Here is a 24870-nt window from a genome sequence, read left to right as displayed (position 1 = left end):
ATGCAACTTCCGTTGGCAATGGAAGGACCTAAGTCAAGGAGAGTTTTCATCCTTCTCCCTCTTTTTTATCCCTTAGTTGGCCCTCTTAGATCCATTTGGGAAGCTTGTAAATTAAAAGAAACTGCAGGACACACCTGTACCTGTTTTGTTTTCCCCTCTGCTTTGTCTAAGTACGAAATCCCAGATTGAATAACAGTGAAATTAAAGGGCATTGTTCAAGTTGAAAAAACTATTTTAACTTAACCCTATAGCACAGTAGTTAGGAGTAAGTTTTAGAACCATGGTGGACAAAGGTTCAAATTCTAGGCCAGCCCCTTAACTAGCTACATGACATTGAGTAAATTACTTCTTTTAAGCCTCAGATTCCTCATCTATAAAAGGAGAATAATACCTTTCTTACGAGGATTATCATGATAAAATATATATAAAGCATCTAGTACGGTGCCTTGCATGTAACAATTGCTCAATAGAAGACAGTATTTTTTTAAAAGTTCTATCTGGGTTCTTTTTGCTTCAGGGTCAGCTAGTATATATTTAAGTATCTAAATATTTGATAATCACATTTATAAAAACACAGTTTTGTTTATTCCTGAGAAAGTATAGCATAAAGCAAGGTATACCTGTGCATATTATTCTGAGGTATTTTTTTTTTCCTCATAGAAATAAATTTATTTTGCATATTTTTCTATCTGCCATAGAGCATGCTGGGGGAAGGTAGTTCTTACAAATATTCACCATAACCAATTCAGAAAGGCCTTCCTAAGTTTACTAAAACCTGCCTTTGAAGTAGTTCTGGTACCTGAATTAATTTAATGTAATCTTTATATGTTTGTGGGAAATATCTGTTGAATATAAATCTATGCCATTTACATCCTCTAAATTCAAGCAAGGGTCTAGAAGCTGTTATGTAAAGTTTCTTCACAGTGACATTTAAAACGTGCTGTGAAATTGTAATGAAAAGTTGTCCTTCCCAAATAAGGAAGTAAACCACAGCAGTGTTATTTAAGCCCATTGGAAAAACAGGTACAGAATAGACTTTGCTGTATTTTTTAAAAGGGTGATTAAGAGAGTGTGGGGGCAAAGCAGGAGGAGCTTTAATTCCAAGCTTCAGGAAAATATTACAAATTATAAGAAAACTTGTTGCTAAAGCACATAATCCACTTATGTGAGGCAAGTAGTGTACACTTGAATAACAGCCTAACTTTTACCTTAAACCTGTTTGTACTGAATTATAGTTAAAACTCTTCTGAGAATGGAAAAATTAGGCAGATGCAGAGCAAGTATGAAGGGACATGTCGGAAAATATAATGGCAAAACGGGGTTCAGACAGTTTGTAAACATAGTTACATAGCTTATTTTTTTTAAACTGCTAAAGAAAAGAATTTCTTAACCTGCGAAGTTTATAAGGCTATTAAAACTAAACATAAAAGACAGGACAGAAGGGCTTAGTAAGAATATATGTAAAAGGGTGTATGCAGATATCACAATTATAAAATGACCTATATTTATTGTTCTCCTGTCTCGTTGTTACTTAGGAGAGGATGACCTTGATTTGAGAGGACAGTACAGTTCTTAATGGCATAGTGAGAGACCTGCTATAGGAAATACACTTGAAATACACTTATTTTAAAATCATTTTGAAGTTTGATTATTTGCTTTTTTTTTTTTTGGTAGTAACTTTACCCTCAGATTTCTAATGGTTTTAATGTTATTCACATGACTTTGGAATTTTAATTTGCAGGCTCCTCCTGATGGAAGTTTTTTTCCTCACTGTGTGTGTGTGTGTGTGTGTGTGTGTGTGTGTGTGTGTGTTCCCTGTCTTTTTCTCCCTTTCTCTCTGTCACCTTTGTTGTCTCCATCTGGGTCTCAGGGACCTTCAGTCCACAGCTGAACCTAAAAGTGGTGGTTCTGAGTTCCCATCCTACTGTAAGAAGCCCAGGTCCTGCTGCATGGCTTTCTCTGCCTTTTTCTGTCACCAGAGACTTGCAGGTTTATACCGGTTGCAGCTCAGATTATCATTCAGAGCTCTGCAACTCCTTTCACTGAGGGCAGTACCCTGTTCCCACTTTATTTGGTGAGTCTGCTCCATCACTTGCACAGGTGGGGTTTTGGTCCCCATTACCTGCCTTGCAGGCATAAAGCTCCTGGTGACCTCTGTCTAGTTCTTGACGCAGAGCCCAGTAGTCTTATGACTTTAGCTTTTGTCTTCCACCGGAAGTTTCTGCTCTATTTCTGTTCCACAAAGAATTTTATCTTGTTTTTTTGAGTGTAGGGATGTGTATGTCCTTTAAGTGTGTCTGTATAGAATTCAGGTGCTCATATTCGTTATTGGTCACTGATCTTGTTATATTTTTATTAGTTTGCCCTTCTTCCCTAATCCCATTGTCCTTTTTACCACCCACCTCCAAATATCAGTAGGTAATCATTCTACTGAATTTAAGGTATGTTCTTCCAATATGCCTGGCATATGTTTGTTTATGTCTGTATAGGAAGTTTATAAATATTGTTTTGTGTATGATTTTAAAATTTTACATAACAGAGAAGTCTGTTTGGTTTTAACTTCTCTCAACATTATATTTGAGACCTATGTTGCTGTATATAAAGCTACAACTGCTTCTGACTGCTACAGAGTATTCCTTTGTATGCTCAAAAGTACTATATTTTGTTATCATATAATCTGGTGAGAGTCACTTAGGTCACTACTTCTAAATTTTTTGTTCCTACAAATAGCATTGCAGCAAATAACCCCATATGCACCTGTATAATAACTTCTCTAGCATTGTTGAGTATATGCATACTTAATTTCATTATTGCCAGATTGCCCCAGAGCAACGTTTGTATCCGTTAGTTATACCATTTAAGACAATTCTTTTAAATAAGAATTTTCCCTTGTTATGAAAAGGCACAGGATGTGTCAAACACAGGCACCTAATGAGTACCTGAAATGAATTTAGTAATTCGCATATTGCAAGGTTATTCTGAGGATTAAAAGACTGAATAGTTTTTGTTTTTGTTTTTTTCACAGTGAAACAGAGAGCCACGATATGTAAACAAATAAGCAGTGAATATACTCCTTAAATAATTAGATTATCATTGTTTGATGGGAAATATTTCATTCATTATTAAAAGTTCCCCTAGGGTCCCTGATGGCGCAGTGGATGAGAGTCCGCCTGACAATGTAGGGGACACGGGTTCGTGCCCTGGTCCGGGAAGATCCCACATGCCGCGGAGCGGCTGGGCCCGTTAGCCATGGCCGCTGAGCCTGCGTGTCCGGAGCCTGTGTTCCGCAATAGGAGAGGCCACAACAGTGAGAGGCCCACATACAGCAAAAAAAAAAGTTCCCCTAAAGCACCTCTTTGGATTCCTGAGATCACAGTTTGAAAGTCCACTGAATTAAGGGGAAAATGCCATTTTAGAGCAGTGACTAGAAGATTAAGTAGCTTAAGTTTGGTTTCTTTTTCTTCTAACACCATTTTATAAAGTTTAAGCACATAGTGATATTTACCAGAAGAACACTTAAAAATGATGTTACATAGGCGCTTGCTTCTGTAAGTCCTCATTTGGGATTGTCATCTCCATTCCTGGTGATTCTTTGAGGTACATGTGAGGAAGATGATGTTGTCCTCCCTGGCTTGTCTCTGTTGGCATTGGGCCACTAGAGGTAAACCTGAAAGTGGGCTCTGGGCTCCAGTATTAGTCCCATGCTTTGACTTCAGGCTACATGGTGGTCCTTTCATGTGCCCTTTTGCCCATTTTATTTGTGGGCCATCATAGACAGTAACCTTGGAAATGAGCACACGTGGTGTGCGTTTGTCCTTATAGATTATAGCTCTGGTTGTCTCCTCCATCTCTTTCTCTACGCTCACTAATGTACATTTCTTTCTCTTCTTACCCCCACACTTCCAGTTTGAACTTTTATTTGAAATTGTCATTTCTCATTTCTTCAAGTTTAATGTCTTGAATGTTTGTTTTTCAGTGATCAGGAACCTCCCTATTCAATGATTACATTGCACGAAATGGCAGAAACAGGTATTTTTAAAGTTTTTTAAAATACTTCCTAATTAATGATCATGAAGAAGTGTAGCCACTTTTTTTTTTTTAATAAAAGACTTCAAAAATACTTAACACATATGATGAAGGAAAAAACCTCTAGTCTATGGAAATTTTCTTGTATAAGGACAATAATTAATAAGCACTGTATTATATCCTGAGTATATGCTGCATATTTCAGTAATGGTTTTATCTCACTAAAATTATTAAAATAAAATTATTTTTGGCATTGACAGATCTTCGACTATAACTCTTCTAGAATGGGGAGGATAATTTTTTTGTCCCTCAATTTCCTAAATGTCATTTTGAAAATAGAGCCAACTGTTTCAGATACTTAATCTTCTCAGTTAACTCCTATGTCATAAATAAGATGCTGGAAACTATTTAATCATAATTTGAGAACCCAGAACCATAGCTTAAATGTTGTTCAAATAAAGATACCCCCAAATCACCAGACTCCTGTAAGTTAGGATTCTTTGTCTCTACTGTGATGAGTAGCAGTTGATGACCATGTCCATGCCAAATACTAGCTGCTTAAAAGCTATAGGATGTTTCCGTTTTCCAAGAGTGTTTCTATTTTAATGTGAAGTCATCTTGTGTTGTAAGTTATATATTCACATTTTTAAAATATGGCTCCATCGTATAATCTTCTTGATTTGCTCCTAGATGAAGGATGGTTGGACGTTGTCCAGTCTTTAATTAGAGTTATTCCATTGGAAGATCCACTGGGACCAGCTGTTATAACATTATTACTAGATGAATGTCCATTGCCCACTAAAGTAAGTTAATACTTATCTTTTATGAAACTGACATCTCCGCTTAAACACAGGATGAATGACCACAAAGAACATTTGATATAATGCATTTCTTTTTATATATTTTGGGTCTGTTTTATTTAATGTTAATTTCATTATGTAAACTTGTTTTTTATTACTAATAAATTGCTACATCCTCTTTCTGTCAATAGCTTACTCTAAAACTTTAGTTTAAAATTTTAAAAATGTTAAAATTGGAAGCATTTATATCTGAAATGGCAATCTTTGAAACTAGAAAAGAATGTTCAGTTGCTGAGCTGATTTTCTTCTCTCTCTCCAAACAATTTCCTCATAACAAAAGTTTTTTAAACATTTTCTATTAAGAGAAAACACTGTTATACCAAAAGTACTTTTGAGTCTTAAACATATTAAATATTGGCATAACTTTGATTATCCCTTATGTAGAATGAAAGTATCTAACTTTCATTGCCTTATTCCATATGGTCTATGGAATCCTTTTTTTAAAATTTTGGATTCTGGCATCTTTCATTTGTTTAAAGCCTCAGACATTTGGGCCTAACATGGAAAACATGGACAGAGGGAAAAGTCTTTGGCCTTGTCACTGGTGAATTGACCTTTGCCTAGTCTTTTAAAGTCTTTGCCTTTAAAATTCTGGTGATATTTGTTCTTGATCGATAAAAAAAAATTTTGTAAGAAACTTTTTACTTTAGTATCACTAGGCCCTATTGTTATCAATCATACTGGCATTTGGGTGGACTTAGTCTGTTTAACGACTCGAGTATATAGCATATATTTGATACAACTGGTACATTTTGAATGAAATGGAATCTAGCAATTCATTTAAGAAAACTTTCAGGTTGATCAAATAATATTTCTCATCAATAATGGTATCCTGGGCTTCCCTGGTGGCGCAGTGGTTGAGAGTCCGTCTGCCGATGCAGGGGACACAGGTTCGTGCCCCGGTCTGGGAGGATCCCACATACCGCGGAGCGGCTGGGCCTGTGAGCCTTGGCTGCGGAGCCTGTGTGTCTGGAGCCTGTGCTCCGCAACAGGAGAGGCCACACAGTGAGAGGCCCGTGTACCGCAAAAAACAAAAATAAATAAATAAATTAATTAAATAAAATAAAAATTAAAAAAATAATGGTATCCTGTGACTATTTTATATCATTTTTGTATGGTCATTCTGAGTTGATTTAACACATGGTTATTGCTTTTGTGTCAAAGAATTACCTTGAGGAAAAAAAACTTAAGTAATACATTTATCAAATCCGTTTGTACATTTTTGTTTTTAGGATGCACTCCAGAAATTGACTGAAATTCTCAACCTAAATGGAGAAGTAGCTTGCCAGGACTCAGGTCATCCTGCCAAACACAGGAACACATCTGCAGTCCTAGGCTGCTTGGCTGAGAAACTAGCAGGTAACTCTGGGAAGCTCCATCAAGGAAGATCTTAAGTTGTTTAACATCAAGGGGAAGATGGCACTGCAGGTCTTTGATCAAACCTGCTTTACCACAAAGACGTGTCTCTAAAAAAATAAAATAAAATTGAGCAACAGGGTCTAACTGGAAAAAAATTACTCAAGGCCACAGAGGTAAATGCAAACTAATGTAGCTTTGAGGACTTTCACAGGGAAATTTAAAAGAAAAAGTTTTCCTTATTTGCTTTAAAATTAAAAATAAGAGAAAAGGCTAAGCTCATATGATAAAGATTATATGTAATATGTAATATACATATACACACACTTTATAAAGTTTAGCTAGGCAATAGAGACATATTTGGTAGGGGAAGAAGAAAAGGAACTTTAAATTGGAGCAATTCCTGAGAAGACAAGCAGATTTTTTACTTGTCTGTGAATGTTACCCATTTTACGAAAGTTAACATCAAAGTATAGGTGAATAACCCAGCTAGTTGCATCATTTATGGTGGAAGAAACAATGGATTAGAAATCAAAACATGGGTATTGGTTCAACCTCTACCATGTGCTCCCCAAGTGCCCTGGAGTAAGTCACTTCAGGAGTGTGTCTCAGGAGTGGGCTCAGTTGCTCAACTGTGAAATGGGGATAGTACTATTCCCTGCCTTAAGCAGGAGGCTTGAATAAGATAATGCACATGAGAGTACTTTGTAAAAGAGCTCTACAATTTTATTGGTATTACTTACAAATTCAAAATAATGTAACACATTTAATTATATCCAGTGTTTGTTGTATTCATCTAGGTCCTGCAAGTATAGGTTTACTTAGCCCAGGAATACTGGAATATTTGCTACAGTGTCTGGTAAGTGAGACATCAAAGCTAGTTATTCTTAGTCATCTAGAATTGTGCATTTTTCTAAAATTGCCCACTTAGCCACTGGCACAGAGAATGGAATCAGCTATAAATTTTATTTGCAGGTGTTTCCTGAGTGTTTATCTATTCCTTCCTGTGTTTAAAAAAAAGTAAGGGCAGGATAGGAATTTATTGCAAGCAAAAACAGCTGAGTTGGTCTGGTTTTAAATTTAGTCATAAGATAGGTGCTATGATTGGCTTTTTTTGTGTGCGTCCTTAGAGTCTGCCAAATGGTAGTAGGAACCTCCGCAGTGGAAACAAAATTACACAGCATTCCAACAGTAAACTGTGAGGTCAGATTCCCAGTGTATATAAATCTCTGTTCCTCCGTCCCTCCCACCATTACTGCTCTTAAAACTATTGTTGAGTATTTGATATATCGTCTGTGAAGCTTGTGGTTTGCCAAGGCTGTGCTATCGGATCTCTCACACTGCTTGACTGCAGTCTTGACTGGTCTATGCTTTTTAAAGTTATTTTTCAGGCCTACTGTGTGTTGGCCTTATTTCAAAATCTGAAAGACCCTTTTTTTCAGGACCTATATGATATGTACTTAAAACACTTAACACTATGCTAAGTAAGCACTGTAGGGATACAGAAGTAGTCTAACAGTCCTTTGCCCTCAAGCAGTTTCCTGGTTAGGGGAACAAAACTACTCAGACAAGATAATTAGCCTCCATTTTATGACAGGATACGATCAAGGGCAAAATAGCTTCCTTCAGACCAAGTGCCAAGGGTTCTGAGAAGGTGGTTGGGAGGTGGGAGAAACGGGTGGAGGGGGCTGGGAGTCATGGGAGGCAGACTTCCTGATGAAGGTGGGACCTCAGCTGGGTCACACCACAGGGCTAGGATTTGTTTGTGCACACAGGAGGAAGAAATGGGTTTCTTAGCTAAGGGCACATCACCGGCAGAAGCCCAGAGCCAGAAATGGCCATGTTCCCAGCATATTACAGAGAATTATCTGATCAGAAGACAGTGTTCAGAGACAGGAGGACATAGACTTAGTAGCCAGGTGGGGAGGGCTCAGGGCCTGAAAAACCAGACAGAGGGAATGAGGATGGATGTGGCAAGAAGCAGGGTGCTAAACAGGCTTTGAGGCAGGGAAGGGCAATGGTTACATGAGCTCTGCAGAACCCAGTTGGGCACCAGAAAAGTGAGTGGAAATCATCTGTTGTTCTAGAGCTCTTTTGCAGGCACCTAGCATAGCTGTGGGGAAGGATGGCTGTGAGAAGATATGATGTTAAGCAGTTAGACCTTCCTTCAAATGTGAACACATGTGACATGAACTTAAATGTAACTGAAAGAGCTCACTTGTTGCTCTATCCCACCTACCATCAGCATTTGTAGAATTCCTTTCAGAGAACAGGTTGAAAATGAAGCCATAAGTTGTTAATTTCATTATTTATAAATTTGGAACTTGGTAGTGATGAATGGCTCCTTTTAGGGTTCTGAATAAAAAGCCATTTTTAAGCTATATTTCTGGGCTTCTGTTTGGCTTGCTTAAAGGAATATAAGAATCAGCATGATTTTATTTAACAAAGCTTTAATATATAAATGATACTAAGTAAAATAACATAGTACATTTAATAAGATACTTTTGAAATTTCCATATCTATAAATGAACACAGTAACTTCAAGAAAATAATATAAGTTTTAAGAGACTCTATCTTGGTTTATTACTAACAATATTAGCAAATGGATAATCATGGACTTGAATGAGTAAAACTTCTCCTACTGCTCCAAAAAAAAATCTAGCACACATTGGGTAAGAAGAGGAAATTGATAACTTGCCACCTCTGCAGGGCAATGATTTTTTTTTTTTTTTTTTACCTTTTGTTGTCTTTCAGAAATTACAGTCCCACCCCACAGTCATGCTTTTTGCACTTATCGCACTGGAAAAGTTTGCACAGACAAGTAGGTATAGTGACTTCTTACATTAATGATCTATATCGCTTGTTAAAAATCTTATTTTTCATAGTTACTGGATGAGCTGATGCTTTTGAACCCCATCAAACATGCATACATTCTGGGGAATTCCCTGGTGGCCTGGTGGTTAGGATTCTAGGCGTTCACTGCCGTGGCCCCAGGTTCAGTCCCCGGTTGGGGAACTAAGATCCCTCAAGCCGTGTGGCACAGCCAAATAAATAGCTAAGAAGCATGCATACATTCTGATTTGTCTGGGTAAACATCTCAAAGCCAGTAAGATGTAACAGTGACAAAGGCAAGAGTTTTCTCACCTAAAGAATCAAAACTTAATGGTTCTGAAGAACCTAGGGGCAGGACAGGAATAAAGACGCAGATGTAGAGAATGGACTTGAGGACACGGGGAGGGGGAAGGGTAAGCTGGGACGAAGTGAGAGAGTGGCATGGACATATATACACTACCAAATGTAAAACAGATAGCTAGTGGGAAGCAGCCACATAACACAGGGAGATCAGCTTGATGCTTTGTGACCACCTAGAGGGGTGGGATAGGGAGGGTGGGAGGGAGACGCAAGAGGGAGGGGATATGGGGATATATGTATACGTATAGCTGATTCACTTTGTTATACAGCAGAAACTGACACACCATTGTAAAGCAATTATACTCCAATAAAGATGTTAAAAAAGAAAAAAAAAAAAATATATATATATATATATGTATATATAAAGAATGAAAACTTGGTGACCGTGATTACCCACTTTTTATAGCTAAAAATTTAGTGATCATATTGCTACTTTCTAGAAAATAGAGCTCTTGGGCTTTGTCATTATTATAGTTTCCAGATTCTCTAATTGTCTCTCCTCACTCTTTCCCTCCATTAATCTACCCAGTAAATCATCCTACTCTTTCATGGTTAATTTAAGGTTTATGTCTTCCCAACAGGTGAAAATAAATTGACTATATCTGAATCCAGTATTAGTGACCGGCTTGTCACGTTAGAGTCCTGGGCTGATGATCCTGATTATCTGAAACGTCAAGTTGGTTTCTGTGCCCAGTGGAGCTTAGACAATCTCTGTAAGTAGGAGTTGTCCTGTATTAAAATGCCTGTTTTCATTTCCAAATCCACTTCTTAAATAGGATCACAGGTCTTTATTTTGTGACAGTGAGTGTGAGTTTTTCCATATAAGGTCCTCTACTGGTGGGTTGGCTATATTCTAGCAGTAAAGTAAAGAGTCTAGGGACTCTTCAGACTATTAGATGGAATGCTTCTAATTGCAGCACTCTCCTGTTCGAAAACTTTTACTGGTCCCCTGTTTCCTCCTGCATCCAGGCCATTAATCAGATGCTACTGTCTAATCAACTCTTTCCAACACAAACTCTTCTCACTGTCCTACAAGCAGTTCCCAATCATTCCTACCCCTGGGCATGTTCCCCTCACTTGGAATTCCCTCTTTACTCTTCTCTTTGTCCCAACTTTGCTCTTCAAAACTCAAGTCATGTCTTACCTATACCGTGAGAGTTGCTCCCAACTTTTCTTTTTCTCCTCCAAGAGCTGCAAGAACTAAAACTATATTACTGCTCTATCCTCACTCCCCCTCCCACAGGTAGCACTGTGCGAAAGCACAGTTGGACATGTGACCTCTCTGCTCCTACTGCAGCATTATGGGGAGTAGCTCAGTGCCCAGCCTGTGTAGTGCCAGTTAAAGAATAATTCTGAAAAAGTACCATTTGGATTTTGCTGCATGCAAAATAATGACTATAGGGAACAGAAATATAAACCTAGCAGTGCTGCTTTTACTAGCATTTGCTTAATTAATCTTCATATGGCAGTGTAGCAGCAAAGTTAAGGTTATAAGTCTATCAATTCTGCCATTTATGAGCACCTCCACTTCTTAACTAGAATGGCAACTAGCGATGACAGTAGCTTTTTTCTCCACAACAGCCTGCCTTAGAAATGTGCCCACTTTTTCTTTTGCAGTTTTAAAAGAAGGTAGGCAGCTGACCTATGAGAAAGTGGACTTGAATAGCATTAAGGCCATGCTAAATAGCAACGATGTCAGTGAGTACCTGAAGATCTCGCCTCATGGCTTGGAGGTAAAGCTTCCATAGATGGACCATTCTGGGGAGAAAATCTTGTCCTCATTTTCCTGCCCTGGTTCTGAACAAAAGCAATCCTTGCAAAATAGATGGAAATTTTCTACATACGCAAAGAGTATTTAGAGGTAGAAGTGGTGGGAGAGAGCGTGTTTGGGATATTATTTACTCTTTCATATCTAACATGGTCCTATACATACAGTACATGCTATAATGTTTATTGACTGGTTTAAATATGTCTGATTTTCATCTCTGCCATTTTAGGCAGTTAAAGGTACAAAGACTAGTGTTTCTAAAAGAGGCCCTTCCTTTTTTTGTTGTTGTTTTTTTTTGTTGTTTTTTTTTGCAGTATGCGGGCCTCTTACTGTTGTGGCCTCTCCCGTTGCGGAGTACAGGCTCCGGACGCGCAGGCCCAGCGGCCACGGCCCACGGGCCCAGCCGCTCCGTGGCACGTGGGATCTTCCCGGACCGGGGCACGAACCCGTGTCCCCCGCATCGGCAGGCGAACTCTCAACCACTGCGCCACCAGGGAAGCCCGGCCCTTCCTTTTTTTAAATCCCTGCATAACCAATTGTATTCAGTCTAGAGCTTCACCTTCTCCCTTTATGTTGAAAATGTTGCTGATTTGGGGGTGAAGGTTAATGAAAGAGCCGCTTATATACAGGAAGGTACCGTTAGGTACTAGACATGTCAAGATTAAAGAGCCGTTGAAGAATGGCTGCAAATAGGTTCTTTGATCTTACATCTTTTTGCCAAATGCTTTATGTAGTTTTCTGCTTCAGATTATTTTTAGGTACTCCATCTAATACACTTCAATATCCTTCTCTCCCTCATCTCCCTCCCTAACAAGTACAATGTTTATGCATTTGGAAAAGATTCTACTATAAGAGCAAAGCTCTGTAAGTACTTAAAAATGAAGCCAGTAGTCTTCACTAATTCTTACTTTGAGGTCTTCCAATCCTTTCAATCTGGAACTCCCTGGAAATTAAACTATAAAATAGAGTGTCCTTCCTTCGGTTTTGTACTTTTTGTCACTGAGAATGCACAGGGAAGAAGACAGTTGTCCACCAGGAGCTTTAATGAGGAAGAATAGATTCTACCTTCTGAGCCGTTGGTTATCTCTGGTGGTCTTCAGGCATTGATGGTGGACTTCCATGCTCTTTGATTTTGCCAGGCTCGCTGTGATGCCTCTTCTTTTGAAAGTGTGCGCTGCACCTTTTGTGTGGATGCTGGGGTGTGGTACTACGAAGTAACAGTGGTCACTTCTGGTGTCATGCAGATCGGCTGGGCCACACGAGACAGCAAGTTTCTCAATCATGTGAGTACCTTGGAGACCTGTGTGGATGAGAGCAGCAGCAGTTTTTTTGGCGAGTGGGTGGCGGATACTCATTTTTCAGATAGTTTTGCACAATAATCGTTCCTTGGGCTGAATCACATGGTGCCAAATCCCTAACAGTGGTTTTCTAAACTGATTTAGAAATAGGAAAACACAGGTGAAATTGCCCGTCAGCTGTTTTTTTCCCCTCAAGTTTTAAGTTCATGTTAATCTTCCACCCAGAGTTTAGATGTGCTCTTTTTCCTCTTTTTTTTTTTAATTAATTAATTTATTTTGGTTTTGGCTGCATTGGGTCTTTGTTGCTGCGCCTGGGCTTTTCTCTAGTTGCAGCGGGGGGGGCGCTACTCTTCGTTGGGGTGGCTCCTCTTGCTGTGGAGCACAGGCTCTAGGTGTGTGGGCTTCAGTAGTTGTGGCACACGGGCTTCAGTAGTTGTGGCGCACAGGCTTCAATAGTTGTGGCTCGCAGGCTGTAGAGCGCAGGCTCAGTAGCTGTGGTGCGCAGGCTTAGTTGCTCCACGGCATGTGGGATCTTCCCAGACCAGGACTTGAACCCGTGTGCCCTGCACTGGCAGGCGGATTCTTGACCACTGTGCCACCAGGGAAGCCCCTCTTTTTCTTTTTAGGCTCTGCTCCAGCCCCAGCCACATGTTTGGCTCAGTTTTTATATTGGGTCCAGTGATGGTTTTTACCTTGCGTTTAAGCTTTAGGAACTTCGTAGGAATTCTGTTCCTTTCATAAAATACTAAATGTTGTCTTGACTCCTCTTACTTTTACCTTATAATTAGTAGGCACATTTGTTTTCAGTATTCAGTATTTATCTTTTGCTAGACAAAGCTGTAATTTATAAGGGAAAATTAAGTCCACTAGAGGAAGCAGAATTGGGCTGCCTCTACCTGGGTGTGAGAGGTTGGGGTTCTTCGCTTTCCTACGAATGTTAATTTCTTGTCACTTTATACCCTTCTAATGCCCAACCCAATCGGCTTTCCTCTCATAGTCATATTATAAGCTGTTTGGAATTAATCCAGTTTTGATCAGGAATATTTTGTGGACATATGATTTTTACCCTTTGAGCTGGGAAAAGTCCCTTAGATTTTTTTTTTTTATGTTAATCTAAATAATAGCCTCCCATCCCATACAGCTAGTTTCTAAAGTGCCCTTTCAACAAGGCTGTACAGCATCCTGGAATTGTTCATGGCATTTTACTAAACTCCTTGCTGGAAAGAGACAAATTGGAGGAAGAGGGCCCAGGGAGAGGTCAGGTCTGGATTTCTGTCCAGGATGGAAAACTGGACCCCAGTCTGCCATTGCTTTGTTGGGAACCTTCCCTGATGCGGCGCCTCCTAGTCCTCTAGGCCTTAATTAAAACCTGGAAGAATGGGGCTTTTTTGTGACACCATGTAGTCAGAAGTAAGTGGGTCTGGAGAACGATGCCAGTTAGTCTTTTAGTGCCCAACTTGGGCACTAATTTAAAGAAGACAGTATCAGTTACACTGACAGCCTGCCCCAAATGATGTCCTCAAGGGGATTTTTTAGGAGTTAAAAAAAAATCTTAATTTCCAGAGCACCTTCATTTTAGAGCCTATCATCCGATTCCCACAACAGTTTTTACTGTCACAGTTTCCATTTCACAGATGAGAAAACTGAGACTAAGACTGGGACAAAAAGAAACTAGGACTAGAATTCAGTCCCCTTCCTATTCTACAATAGTTGTGTTCTTTGCATTTGAAAATTGAGAGAGTCTCAGAGAAGTCGCTAGTCTCATTTGGAAGTAAAGATTTGTTTGGGAACTAGAAGAAATGTGGAATCCTCTCGGGAGAAAGCTTCGATATAAAATGTGCCTCTCCTAATTTGGCAGCACACTACAGGTCTGAGTGTAGTATATTTGAGACTGAATGTTGCAGATTGTTTTTTTTTAGTGGCCAATGAAGCTGGATCATTTTATCTGATGGGTGAAACTAATTTCTGCCATATAGTTGCAAAAACTTTGGCTTCTCAAGTTAAGAGGCTTAACATACTATCTTCCTACCCTGCAGATTGCTTGATAGACTTAATTTCTTTCTTTAAAAAACAAAAATGAAACATTTTTCCCTGATTCAAGTACTGGTTGGTGAAGTCTGATGTATCTTTCCCCAAATGTAGGATTTTAATGATGTTGCCATACTTACAACTTTGCTTCACATGGACATTGTTCTGGTGATTCTGAATCCTTTTGCCTGTACAGATAGAGTGTGGTTTTATGGAATAAGTCATTCCTAGAATACATGCAGTTTCTAAAACTTTGAAGTCTGTTCATAGACTTATTTTAACTCCTACTGCTTGGGCTTCGGTTTTGAAAAGATGGTCAAAGTGTTGGGCTTGGACATAGATCATTAATCTGAGAAGCTAAAGGATAGTTCTTGTTCAGGTCACTTAGAGAATAGTTATCTTGTATATATTTATGGGGGGTTGGGAGGAGCAAGTCTCCAAGGGTGCATTTTGACTTATCTAAAATATCTTTTGCCTTTTCATGAGCATCTGCCATGTGACAGGTCTTTCACATACTCATCTCTAATCTTTTTGAGAGTTTGGGAAGGTATTATTCTCCCATTTAGAGATGAGAATGAAGTTCAAAGAAATTAATTTAGAAACTTGCCCAAAGTCACCTAGCCTCCAACTGCTGGCGAAGAATTCAAACCCTGGTCAAGGCAGCCCGTGCTTCTTTCCCTGTTGAAGCCTCTTGCCATGGAGAAAATGACTCTGCTATCTTAAACAGAAAAAGAATGACTTGGAAGCCTATTGGGAGCTCCCAGACTATTGAGGGGTTTGAGAACCAGACAGGCTCCAAGGCAGCATCAGAGGCCAAGACACAGGAAGTACAACAGCCAGTGTTTTAGGGACTAGGATGCCAACACTGCTGCCACAAAGGTCCTAACCATTCCTCCATGTGGGGTCACAGACACTAGGTGTCTGATGGGAGGGTCCGGTTGGCCAAGGTCACATCTTACCCCTCCATCTCCAGAGCAGGAGGCAGGACATTGTATCTTCATTACATTTCCCATAGCAGGAAGTAGTAGGGATACTGGACAGCAGAAGAAAGGATGGTGTCCACCACATAGGGAAGGAGTCAATATATTCTGTAAACAACAAACTGTGGATAAATGCTTTTTTGTTGTTTGTTTTTATTAATGTTGCCATTACTAAAGTACACGTGACCAGAACATACAGATCAAAATAATCACCCCAAGTACCAAGCTAGCTACACTGTTCTCTCATTTGTCTGCCTCAGCTGATGGAGACCATAGTTATAGTTCCACTGGGAATGTTTTCACGTTGAAAGAGGGTGTAGTACATCTGGACTGCTCTTTGGTATGTGAGCTCAAAGGGCTTTTTAAAGTGTATCTCTGCTTAGCAGAGGCACCTACTTCTTAGCCTGTAGAAGTTGATCTGTGGTTAAAATGATTAGAGTTCCCCCTCTGTCTCCAAATGCCACATTACTGTGAAATTCATCCAGGCATAGAAGACATTGCATGGTAAAGTCTGCTCTTAACCAATTCTTGGTGGCTGGGAATCTTCTAGGAATTTCTTTCAAGTGTTCAGTGGAGGACTTCCTAGGATATTAGAAAGGAAAGATAGAAAAGAATTGCTTGCCTTTTGCCTATGCCCCAACACTCCACAAATAAAAAGTAAGTTTTTACTTATTTGTTCAGGCTTTGAAAGGAATAGCAAGGTGTTTTTTCTAATAGACTGGTGAATATCTTCTCGGCCTTAGGCTGAGAACTTATGCAAGCTCATTTAACTCTTGAGTAGTCTGAATAGTGCATTCAGAAGCTAATTCAGAAGCCTCACTTTGGAGAACACTCATCCGAATTCAGTATGTTGTGGTCCGAGTAGTCAAGAAGCATCTTGGAGCCCTTTTTCCAATCTATCTCCTCACTGCATTGTCGCATAGAATAAGCAGACCATCACCAGGATCTGAGATCTTACTTGGATTCAGCCCACATTTTCAATGCCTTTCTCTACTATAATCTTTCACCATTGAGCCTTAAAGATAGCAGTTGTCTGATCTGCATGTTTCCTCTGTATTTTCTATTTTCTTCTTATAAGTGCTCAAAATAATTTCTTAAGATCCCACCTCCCCTTTTATGTTAACAATAAAATAATTGTGAAATAATTAAAAGGCAGGAACTAATAAAAGAAGCTGCCAAGGACCTGTGTGATGTTCAGATATCTCAGAATACCTGTTAGCTGATTACCCACTATAACCTTCTGTTGTCTCCAGTTTTGAAATCTCTGAGCATGTGGGTGTTTTGAAGTGTACTACATGAAAGAAAGGTGTTTGCCCACACCAGCCTTGGAATCAGAAAATTCCAGGGTCCAAACTTGACTTTTTTAGTAACATGTCCTTGGGCAAGCTGGTTGACTTCTCTGAGCCTTATTTCCTCTTAAGATGGAATATAATACCACCAGCCTTAAGGTGGTTCATGAGAATTAAATGAACTAACAGATGTGAAACTTGGGAAAAATTTGTTGGTGAAGTCACACTCTATTCTGACTCTATGTCAGAATTTTGGTATCTTCCAAGAACTGTATGTAGCCTCTCTCCCTTCATCCAAAAAGCTTAGAATTCTAGCCACCAGGTTAATGGAACACAGCAGGCAGAACCTTGCTAATCTTCTGGGCCCTCTCTCCCTCCAGGAAGGCTACGGCATTGGGGACGACGAATACTCCTGTGCATACGATGGCTGCAGGCAGCTGATTTGGTACAACGCCAGAAGTAAGCCTCACCAACACCCCTGCTGGAAAGAAGGTATTCATGCCTCTTCATCATGAATTTATTAATTAGGTTAAGACATCTGGTTATGATGAGGCATTTATTATGTTAGGCTTTAAAATCTTTTAGTGGAAAAAGAGTAAATGTGAAAAGGGATATTAGCTTTTGTATCCCCTACCATAGATGTGAACCGTACTCCTGATATTCACCTCTGATGGAGCCCTTCCTTTAGCAAAACATTTCAGACTATAAAATTCTTAATTTAGTGGGGAAATGATCATTTTAAGATTAATATGAATTCTAGTTTCCTCTCTGGGTATATGTCTTAAATCAAAGCAGCCGTGGAGATATTGAGGACACTGAAATTGTAATGCCAATAAAATAAGGTTATTTTCAGAGAATTGGCACTATTCAGTGGACACATTCCGGGGCTCTCTAGGGCAGCTTTTAAAGATGACTTGAGTACTGTTAGCCTCAAACACTTCTGCCCAGCCTCATTTCTCCAGACATCAGGCTCAGGATGCTGCAGGGCCAGGACTCTCAATCAAGGCTCTAGGATTTTAGCAAGAATATATCTTATCAACAGCATGATCTTTTTTGCCCAATTCAGTTTTTTTTCCCAACTGCTTTGCAATATTAAATGCCCTAGACCCATGAAAACATTTATTAATGAAAGATTCAAACAGCATAGTTAGAGCCACAGTTGATTTGTTAAACACTTATACCAAAAAATTTAAGGTGAGTGTTTACCCCCAACTAAATACAGTGAAAATAGGGCTTCCCTGCTTCAGCACCACTGCACCAGAGGGTAGTATTCTCAAGGGGCCTCCTGGTGCACTGCCTTGTTCTGAAGATATAGAGTCATATGGTAGGGGATGGAACCTCCGGAAAAATTTTATTCCCAGCATTGGAGCTAGATGGGGGATATAGCCCAGCTTCTTCTCCAAGCTGCCCTCTCTCTGTTTCCTGCCACAATCAGCATTATAGATGTAAACTGAATTTTCAGGCATGCTAAGAGAGCAGGAATTTGACCCTTGCTGTGAGGGGAGAGCTTCTCAATTAACTAATAGTGTGGAAAGGAAAAAACCTGCAAAGCCCACATAAGCCCTCATTTTAAGGGTTTGCAGGTTAAAGGAACATAACACTTCTTCATTTTTTTAAAAAATACTTTTCTGATATTTTTTTGTTATCGTTATAAATTTATTTATTTTTGTCTGTGTTGGGTCTTCGTTGCTGCGCACAGGCTTTCTCTAGTTGCGGTGAGCGGGGGCTACTCTTCATTGCAGTGCGCGCAGCCTTCTCATTGTGGTGGCTCCTCTTGTTGCGGAGCACGGGCTCTAAGCACATGGGCTTCAGTAGTTGTGGCACGTGGGCTCAGTAGTTGTGGCTTGCGGGCTCTAGACCGCAGACTCAGTAGTTTGTGGCACACTGGTTTAGTTGCTCTGCAGCATGTGGGATCTTCCCTGACCAGAGATCGAACCCATGTCCCCTGCATTGGCAGGCGGATTCTTAACCACTGCGCCACCAGCGAAGTCCCAACACTTCTTCATTTAACAAAGCATTAAGATAGAGGTACTGTCTGCAAAGACTGTCTTGTTTGTTTTTTAAATGATTTTTTAAAAGATTTCTTAAGTTTATTATAAAATTTGGAAAATAGGGGTAAAAAGCAAATGAAACCAAAATCTCATGTAATTCCTCCATCCAGAGATTTCTTTAAAACACAATCTGGTGTGTATATATAGATATGTATTTTTTTTATTAATTTACCTTTAACATTTTTTTAAAATTTTTATTGGAGTATAGTTGATTTACAATGTTGTGTTAGTTTCAGATGTACAGCAAAGCAAATCAGTTATACATATACATATATCCACTCTTTTTTAGATTCTTTTCCCATATAGGCCATTAGAGAGTACTGAGTAGAGTTCCCTGTGCTATACAGTAGGTCCTTATTAGTTATCTATTTTATATATAGTAGTGTGTATGTGTCAATCCCAATCTCCCAATTTGTCCCTCCCCTGCCCTTACCCCCTGGTAACCATAAGTTTGTTTTCTACATCTATAACTCTATTTCTGTTTTGTAGATAAGTTCATTTGTACCCTTACTTTAGACTCCACATATAAGCGATATCGTGTGATATTTGTCTTTCTCTGTCTGACTTACATCACTCAGTATGACAATCTCTAGGTCCATCCATGTTGCTGCAAATGGCATTATTTCATTCTTTTTTATGGCTGAATAATATTACATTGTATATATGCACCACATCCTTTTTATCCATTCCTCTGTTGATGGACATTTAGGTTGTTTCCATGTCCTGACTACTGTAAATAGAGCTGCAGTGAACATTGGGATGCATGTATCTTCTCAAATTATGGTTTTCTCCTGATATATGCCCAGGAGTGGGATTGCTGGATCATATGGTAGCTCTATTTTTAGTTTTTTATGGAACCTCCATTCCGTTCTTCATAGTGCCTGTACCAATTTACATTCCCACCAAAAGTGTAGGAAGATTCCCTTTTCTCCCCACCCTCTCCAACATTTATTGTTTGTATATTTTTTGATGATGGCCGTTCTAACTGGTGTGAGTTCTTACTTCATTGTAGTTTTGATTTGCATTTCTCTAATAATTAGTGATGTTGAGCTTTTTTTTTTTTTTTTTTTTTGCGGTACGCGGGCCTCTCACTGTTGTGGCCTCTCCCGTTGCGGAGCACAGGCTCCGGATGCGCAGGCTCAGCAGCCATGGCTAACGGGCCCAGCCGCTCCGCGGTATGTGGGATCATCCTGGACCGGGACAGAAACCCGTGTCCCCTGCATCGGCAGGCGGACTCTCAACCACTGCGCCACCAGGGAAGCCCAAAGCATCTTTTCATGTGCTTTTTAGCCATGTGTATGTCTTCTTTGGAGAAATGTCGATTTAGATCTTCCACCCATTTTTTAATTGGGTTGTTTTGTTTTTTTGATATTGAGCTGCATGAGCTGTTTGTATATTTCGGAGATTAATCCCTTGTTGGTTGCTTTGTTTGCAAATATTTTCTCCCATTCTGAGGGTTGTCTTTTCATTTTGTTTATGGTTTCCTTTGCTGTGCAAGAGCTTTTAAGTTTAATTAGGTCCCATTTGTTTGTTTTTATTTTCATTACTCTAGGAGGTGGATCAAAAAAGATCTTGCTGCGATTTATGTGAAAAAGTGTTCTGCCCATGTTTTCCCCTAAGAGTTTTATAGTATCCAGCATTACATTTAGGTCTTTAATCCATTTTGAGTTTATTTTTGTGTATGGTGTATATTTTTTGTTGTTACACTTACTATGCCTTGAACAGCTTTCCAGGTTATTAAATAACATTGTTTTTAATGGCTTTTCAATATTCCATTATATAATAGTACTATATTAATCAATGCCTCAAGGTTGGAAGTTACATTTTTGCCTTTTAAAATTATTATTATAAAAAAATTATAAACCATTCTGGATTTTCTCAGGATAAATCCTTAGAAATGAATCTTCTCTGGCAAAGGGTATACAGAATTTCAAGGCTTTTGCCATATATTGCCAGATTTTCCTCCAGTACCACTGAGGGTCAATTTTTCTTGTCATTACTTTATAATTTCATGTATTTATCTTTGACTATTTATTTATTTTTATTTATTTATTTTTGGCTGCATTGGGTCTTTTTTGTTGCGTTCGGGCTTTCTCTAGTTGCAGTGAGCGGGAGCTACTCTTCATTGTGGTGCGTGCACTTCTCATTGCGATGGCTTCCCTGTTGCAGAGCAAAGGCTCTAGGCGTACAGGCTTCAGTAGTTGTGGCACGTGGGCTGTTCCCAAACCAGGGATCGAACCCATATCCCCTGTGTTGGCAGACAGATTCTTAACCACTGTGCCACCAGGGAAGTCCCTTTGACATTTTAAAAAGCAAAAACTTGGGCTTCCCTGGTGGCGCAGTGGTTGAGAGTCCGCCTGCTGATGCAGGGCACATGGGTTCGTGCCGTGGTCCGGGAGGATCCTACATGCCGCGGAGCGGCTGGACCCATGAGCCATGGCCGCTGGGACTGCGCGTCCGGAGCCTGTGCTCCGCGGCGGGAGAGGCCACAACAGTGAGAGGCCCATGTACCGCAAAAAAAAAAAAAAAGCAAAAACTTTATGAGTGAATATGAATGCTTTAAAAAAAAAACATGTTTGGGGGCAGTTGTTATGTCAGACAGTTTTGTTTTGTTTTGTTTTGTTGGCTGTGCCTCACAGCTTGCAGGATCTTAGTTCCCAGACCAGGGATTGAACCCTTGCCCTCGGCAGTGAAAGCACAGAGTCCTAACCACTGGACTGCTGGGGAATTCCCTCTCAGAGAGTTTTAACTCTCACCAGAGAGGCAAAAAAGTTCATGATTTTGATCTTACCATATTTTACTGATCCCCAAATGCATATTTTCCCCACATTTTCACATCTTTGAAATTGGGATGCATCTTACAATTGATGACTTTTCATAGATTAATTGGCAGCATTTTCCTCTTAATGGTACATCCAAATATTGATGTAAATGGGTCAGATCAGTTGCAGAAGAAGCAAAAATGATGAATATGTTGAGTACAGGGCTATAAAAACAGACTTAATACAGTGACATTAAAACCCTGAGACAGCAGAATCTCCATATCCTAACAGTGTTTCACTTTATCCTCTAGGAGACACAGTAGGATTTCTGTTAGATTTGAATGAAAAGCAAATGATTTTCTTTTTAAATGGCAACCAGCTGCCTCCTGAGAAGCAAGTCTTTTCATCTACTGTGTAAGTACCTTCTCTCAGTCAAAAATTTGAGCAGATGCATGGAATGTACTTTTCTCCAGAAAAAAAAAAAAAAAAAAAAAACTTTGTCCGTTTATGTAGTCAGTTGTGATGAGAAATCACTGTATTTCAAGTAATTGGAGACCCATTTGATCTTACCTAAAACCCTCCCAGAGTTTGATATAGGAAAGTAAGAGCAGGATGTTCTCTGGTTCACAGTTCTGTCTAGGTTAATAAACAGAATGTCACCCTTCTTTCTGCTCGGGTATGACTTATTCCCATTTTCTGAACACCACTTTGTGTAAGAGCTTTACTTTGTTTTTATGAATTCTCTTGACCTCTGTTTATTTTTATTTGTAGATCTGGATTTTTTGCTGCAGCTAGTTTCATGTCATATCAACAATGTGAGTTCAATTTTGGAGCAAAACCATTCAAATATCCACCATCTGTGAAATTTAGCACTTTTAATGACTACGCCTTCCTAACAGCTGAAGAGAAAATCATTTTGCCTAGGTAAGGAATCTGCAGTCAAAGAGACCACACTGGCCATGGCATAGCCAGTGTTGGGCCTTTATGGTCTTAAAGGTATCTGTAACATAATGTTGTAATCCTAGCTCCTGTTCTGGCTCAAAACGCAGGTTTGTAACGAGCCCTTCTGCAGTGTACTTCACCTTGGACTGTGTCCCAAGGCTTGAGAGTGGCTCAGTCAGCAGTTTCCAGATGAACTAGAAAATGTCACACAGTGATGACAGCCCTGCAGTGGCAGAGCCTCCATAATATCTCAGGAACAGAAGGGCCACTTGTATCCCAGCTCAGAGATCTGAAGTTCATTCTTAGAACTTCCTTTCACCTTGTCTTGGTGCCTGACAGGGATTCTGAACTTCAGATTCCTCTTAGTGGAAGTGTGAAGTAACACCTTTCTCATCTGTCATGCCCCATCATTTTTTTTATGTAGCCTGTCTTCTTGGATGCGGCCCATAAACAAGTCTGCCTTCTCACACACGCCCTGAAGGGTACAATCGATCCATCTAAGAGTTCCCCTGGAGGCTGGCCTTGGTTAAAAGTGCTTCAGCATTTAGTTAACCACCCCTGCAGAATTAAACTTTCCAAAAGTCAGATGGCAGTAGGCGCCAACTGTCGGAAAGTCGTCTTTTATGGGCAGCTTCTCTTGGTACCACATCACTTTCGCGCCCAAAGTGCAGCCTGCCTTGAATAAGAACAGCAGTTACAAGCTCGGGCAGTCCTATAATACACTAGACTTTGCTTTTGTGACAGTGACACCAAGACAGGAGTTGTTGGAGACTGAGTGGCCTCCTTAATGCGAAGGGGTCCTTTTTTACTCATAGAAATAGTATTCTTTTCTGACTTCAGGGTAGGAGATCATGGTCCTGTTTCTATCTGGCATTTTGTAATTTGTTCTATATTGTAAATCCTCTCTGTCTCTATCTCTTCTTCTATTCATTCTTTTTTTTTCTTCTTAAACTTTTTATTATGGAAAACTTCAGATACACACAAAAGAAAAAAAAGAATAGTACAATAAAGCACCATGTACCCACCTCTCAGCTACAGAAGTCATCCACTCATGACCACCTGCTTCTCTTACAGTTTTCCCTCATCTCTGTTAATAGCTCCATTGTCATTCCAGTTTCCCGGGGCCGTAATCCTAGAGTATCCTTGACAAGGCAGGGAATGATTTTCTGCCATTTCCACGACAGATCCCTCAGCAAATCCTGTGGGCTGTGCCTTCAGAATATATCCCAAATCCAACTACTTCTTATCCCTCTCCCTGCTACCACCATGGTTGAAGCCTCCATCATTTTCCACCTGGATTGTTCTTGCCCTGCCCTTAAACTGTAGTCTCCCTGTTCCTGCCTTAACTCCCTTCGGTCTATTCAGCACAGTCTCCAGAATGTTTTTGTTACAACATAAATCAGATCATGCACTTCTGTGCTGAAAAGACTCTAGTGGCTTCCTCTCACTTAAGGTAAAAGCTTAAATCCTCTATACGATTTGTCCCCTCCTCTCCTCCATTACTTCTCTGACCTCCGACCCTCTCCCATATGCTCCTGCTCTTTCAGCCATCCTGGCCTCCTTGCTGCTCCTGAAACATACCAGGTCTACTATTGTAGCCCCAGGGCCTTTGCACTAGAATGTTCTGCTGTCACAATGCTTCTTGCTACTAGAATGTTCTGATGTGTGTTTTCCAGGACCACTGAGCAGTTAACTCAATTCTGACACTGTCTAACTGGAGATAGCATCAGATCCCACTGGTGAAGGACTCAGTCCTGCAAAGACTGCCCTTTTCTCCCACTTTAGATGCCAGTCACAAGTCCAGGTTATGACCAAGTGGCTGTAAATTGGAGGCTCCCATGACCTCCTCCTTGGGTTTGATTAATTTGCTAGAGCTGCCACCACAGAACTCAGGAAAGCAGTTTACTTCTTACTAGGTTACCGGTTTATTAGAATAGTATATAACTCAGGAACAGGCTATCTGTGCATGCCAATCTCCCTGCCTCTCACTTGTTCACCAGCCCTGAAACTCTTTGAACCTTGTCCTTTTCGGTTGGTAGGGAGGCTTCATTACACAGGGCTGGTTCATTAAATCATTGGCCTTTGATGATGGAACTCAGTCTCCAGCCCACTTCCCATCCCAGGAGGTGGGGCAGAGGAGAGAGGAGGGAACTGAAAAGTTCCAACCTTCTAATCACCTGGTTGGTTCCCAGTCCCATCCTTAGGTACCTAGCGGGCTTTTTAAAAGCCGCCTCATTAACAGAACAAAAGACCTTTCTAGCTCTCTTAACTTATGAATCATCGAGGGTTTTAGGAATCTGTGCCAGGAATGCAGATGT

General features: G+C 40.0%; 1 protein-coding gene across 2 annotated transcripts in view; it reads left to right on the top strand.

The window, feature by feature from the left end:
* Positions 1–24870, top strand: part of RSPRY1 (ring finger and SPRY domain containing 1) — a 46540-nt gene that overhangs the window by 14931 nt on the left and 6739 nt on the right. For both annotated transcript variants that reach the window (XM_027119818.1, XM_027119820.1), the window contains exons 3-13: positions 3977–4029; positions 4717–4829; positions 6119–6245; positions 7043–7101; positions 8997–9063; positions 10016–10147; positions 11052–11167; positions 12342–12485; positions 17178–17289; positions 21922–22024; positions 22382–22534. In XM_027119818.1, the coding sequence (XP_026975619.1) occupies positions 3977–4029; positions 4717–4829; positions 6119–6245; positions 7043–7101; positions 8997–9063; positions 10016–10147; positions 11052–11167; positions 12342–12485; positions 17178–17289; positions 21922–22024; positions 22382–22534 (1179 nt within the window). The remainder of the gene's footprint in view (positions 1–3976; positions 4030–4716; positions 4830–6118; positions 6246–7042; positions 7102–8996; positions 9064–10015; positions 10148–11051; positions 11168–12341; positions 12486–17177; positions 17290–21921; positions 22025–22381; positions 22535–24870) is intronic.

This window comes from Aethalodelphis obliquidens, unplaced genomic scaffold (genome assembly GCF_003676395.1).
Source record: "Aethalodelphis obliquidens isolate GAN/ISIS:26980383/991018 unplaced genomic scaffold, ASM367639v1 scaffold20, whole genome shotgun sequence".
In the NCBI taxonomy this organism is placed as follows: Eukaryota; Metazoa; Chordata; class Mammalia; order Artiodactyla; family Delphinidae; genus Aethalodelphis; species Aethalodelphis obliquidens.
The sequence above is the reverse complement of the archived record's forward strand: the minus strand, read 5'-3'. Positions and strand labels throughout refer to the sequence as shown.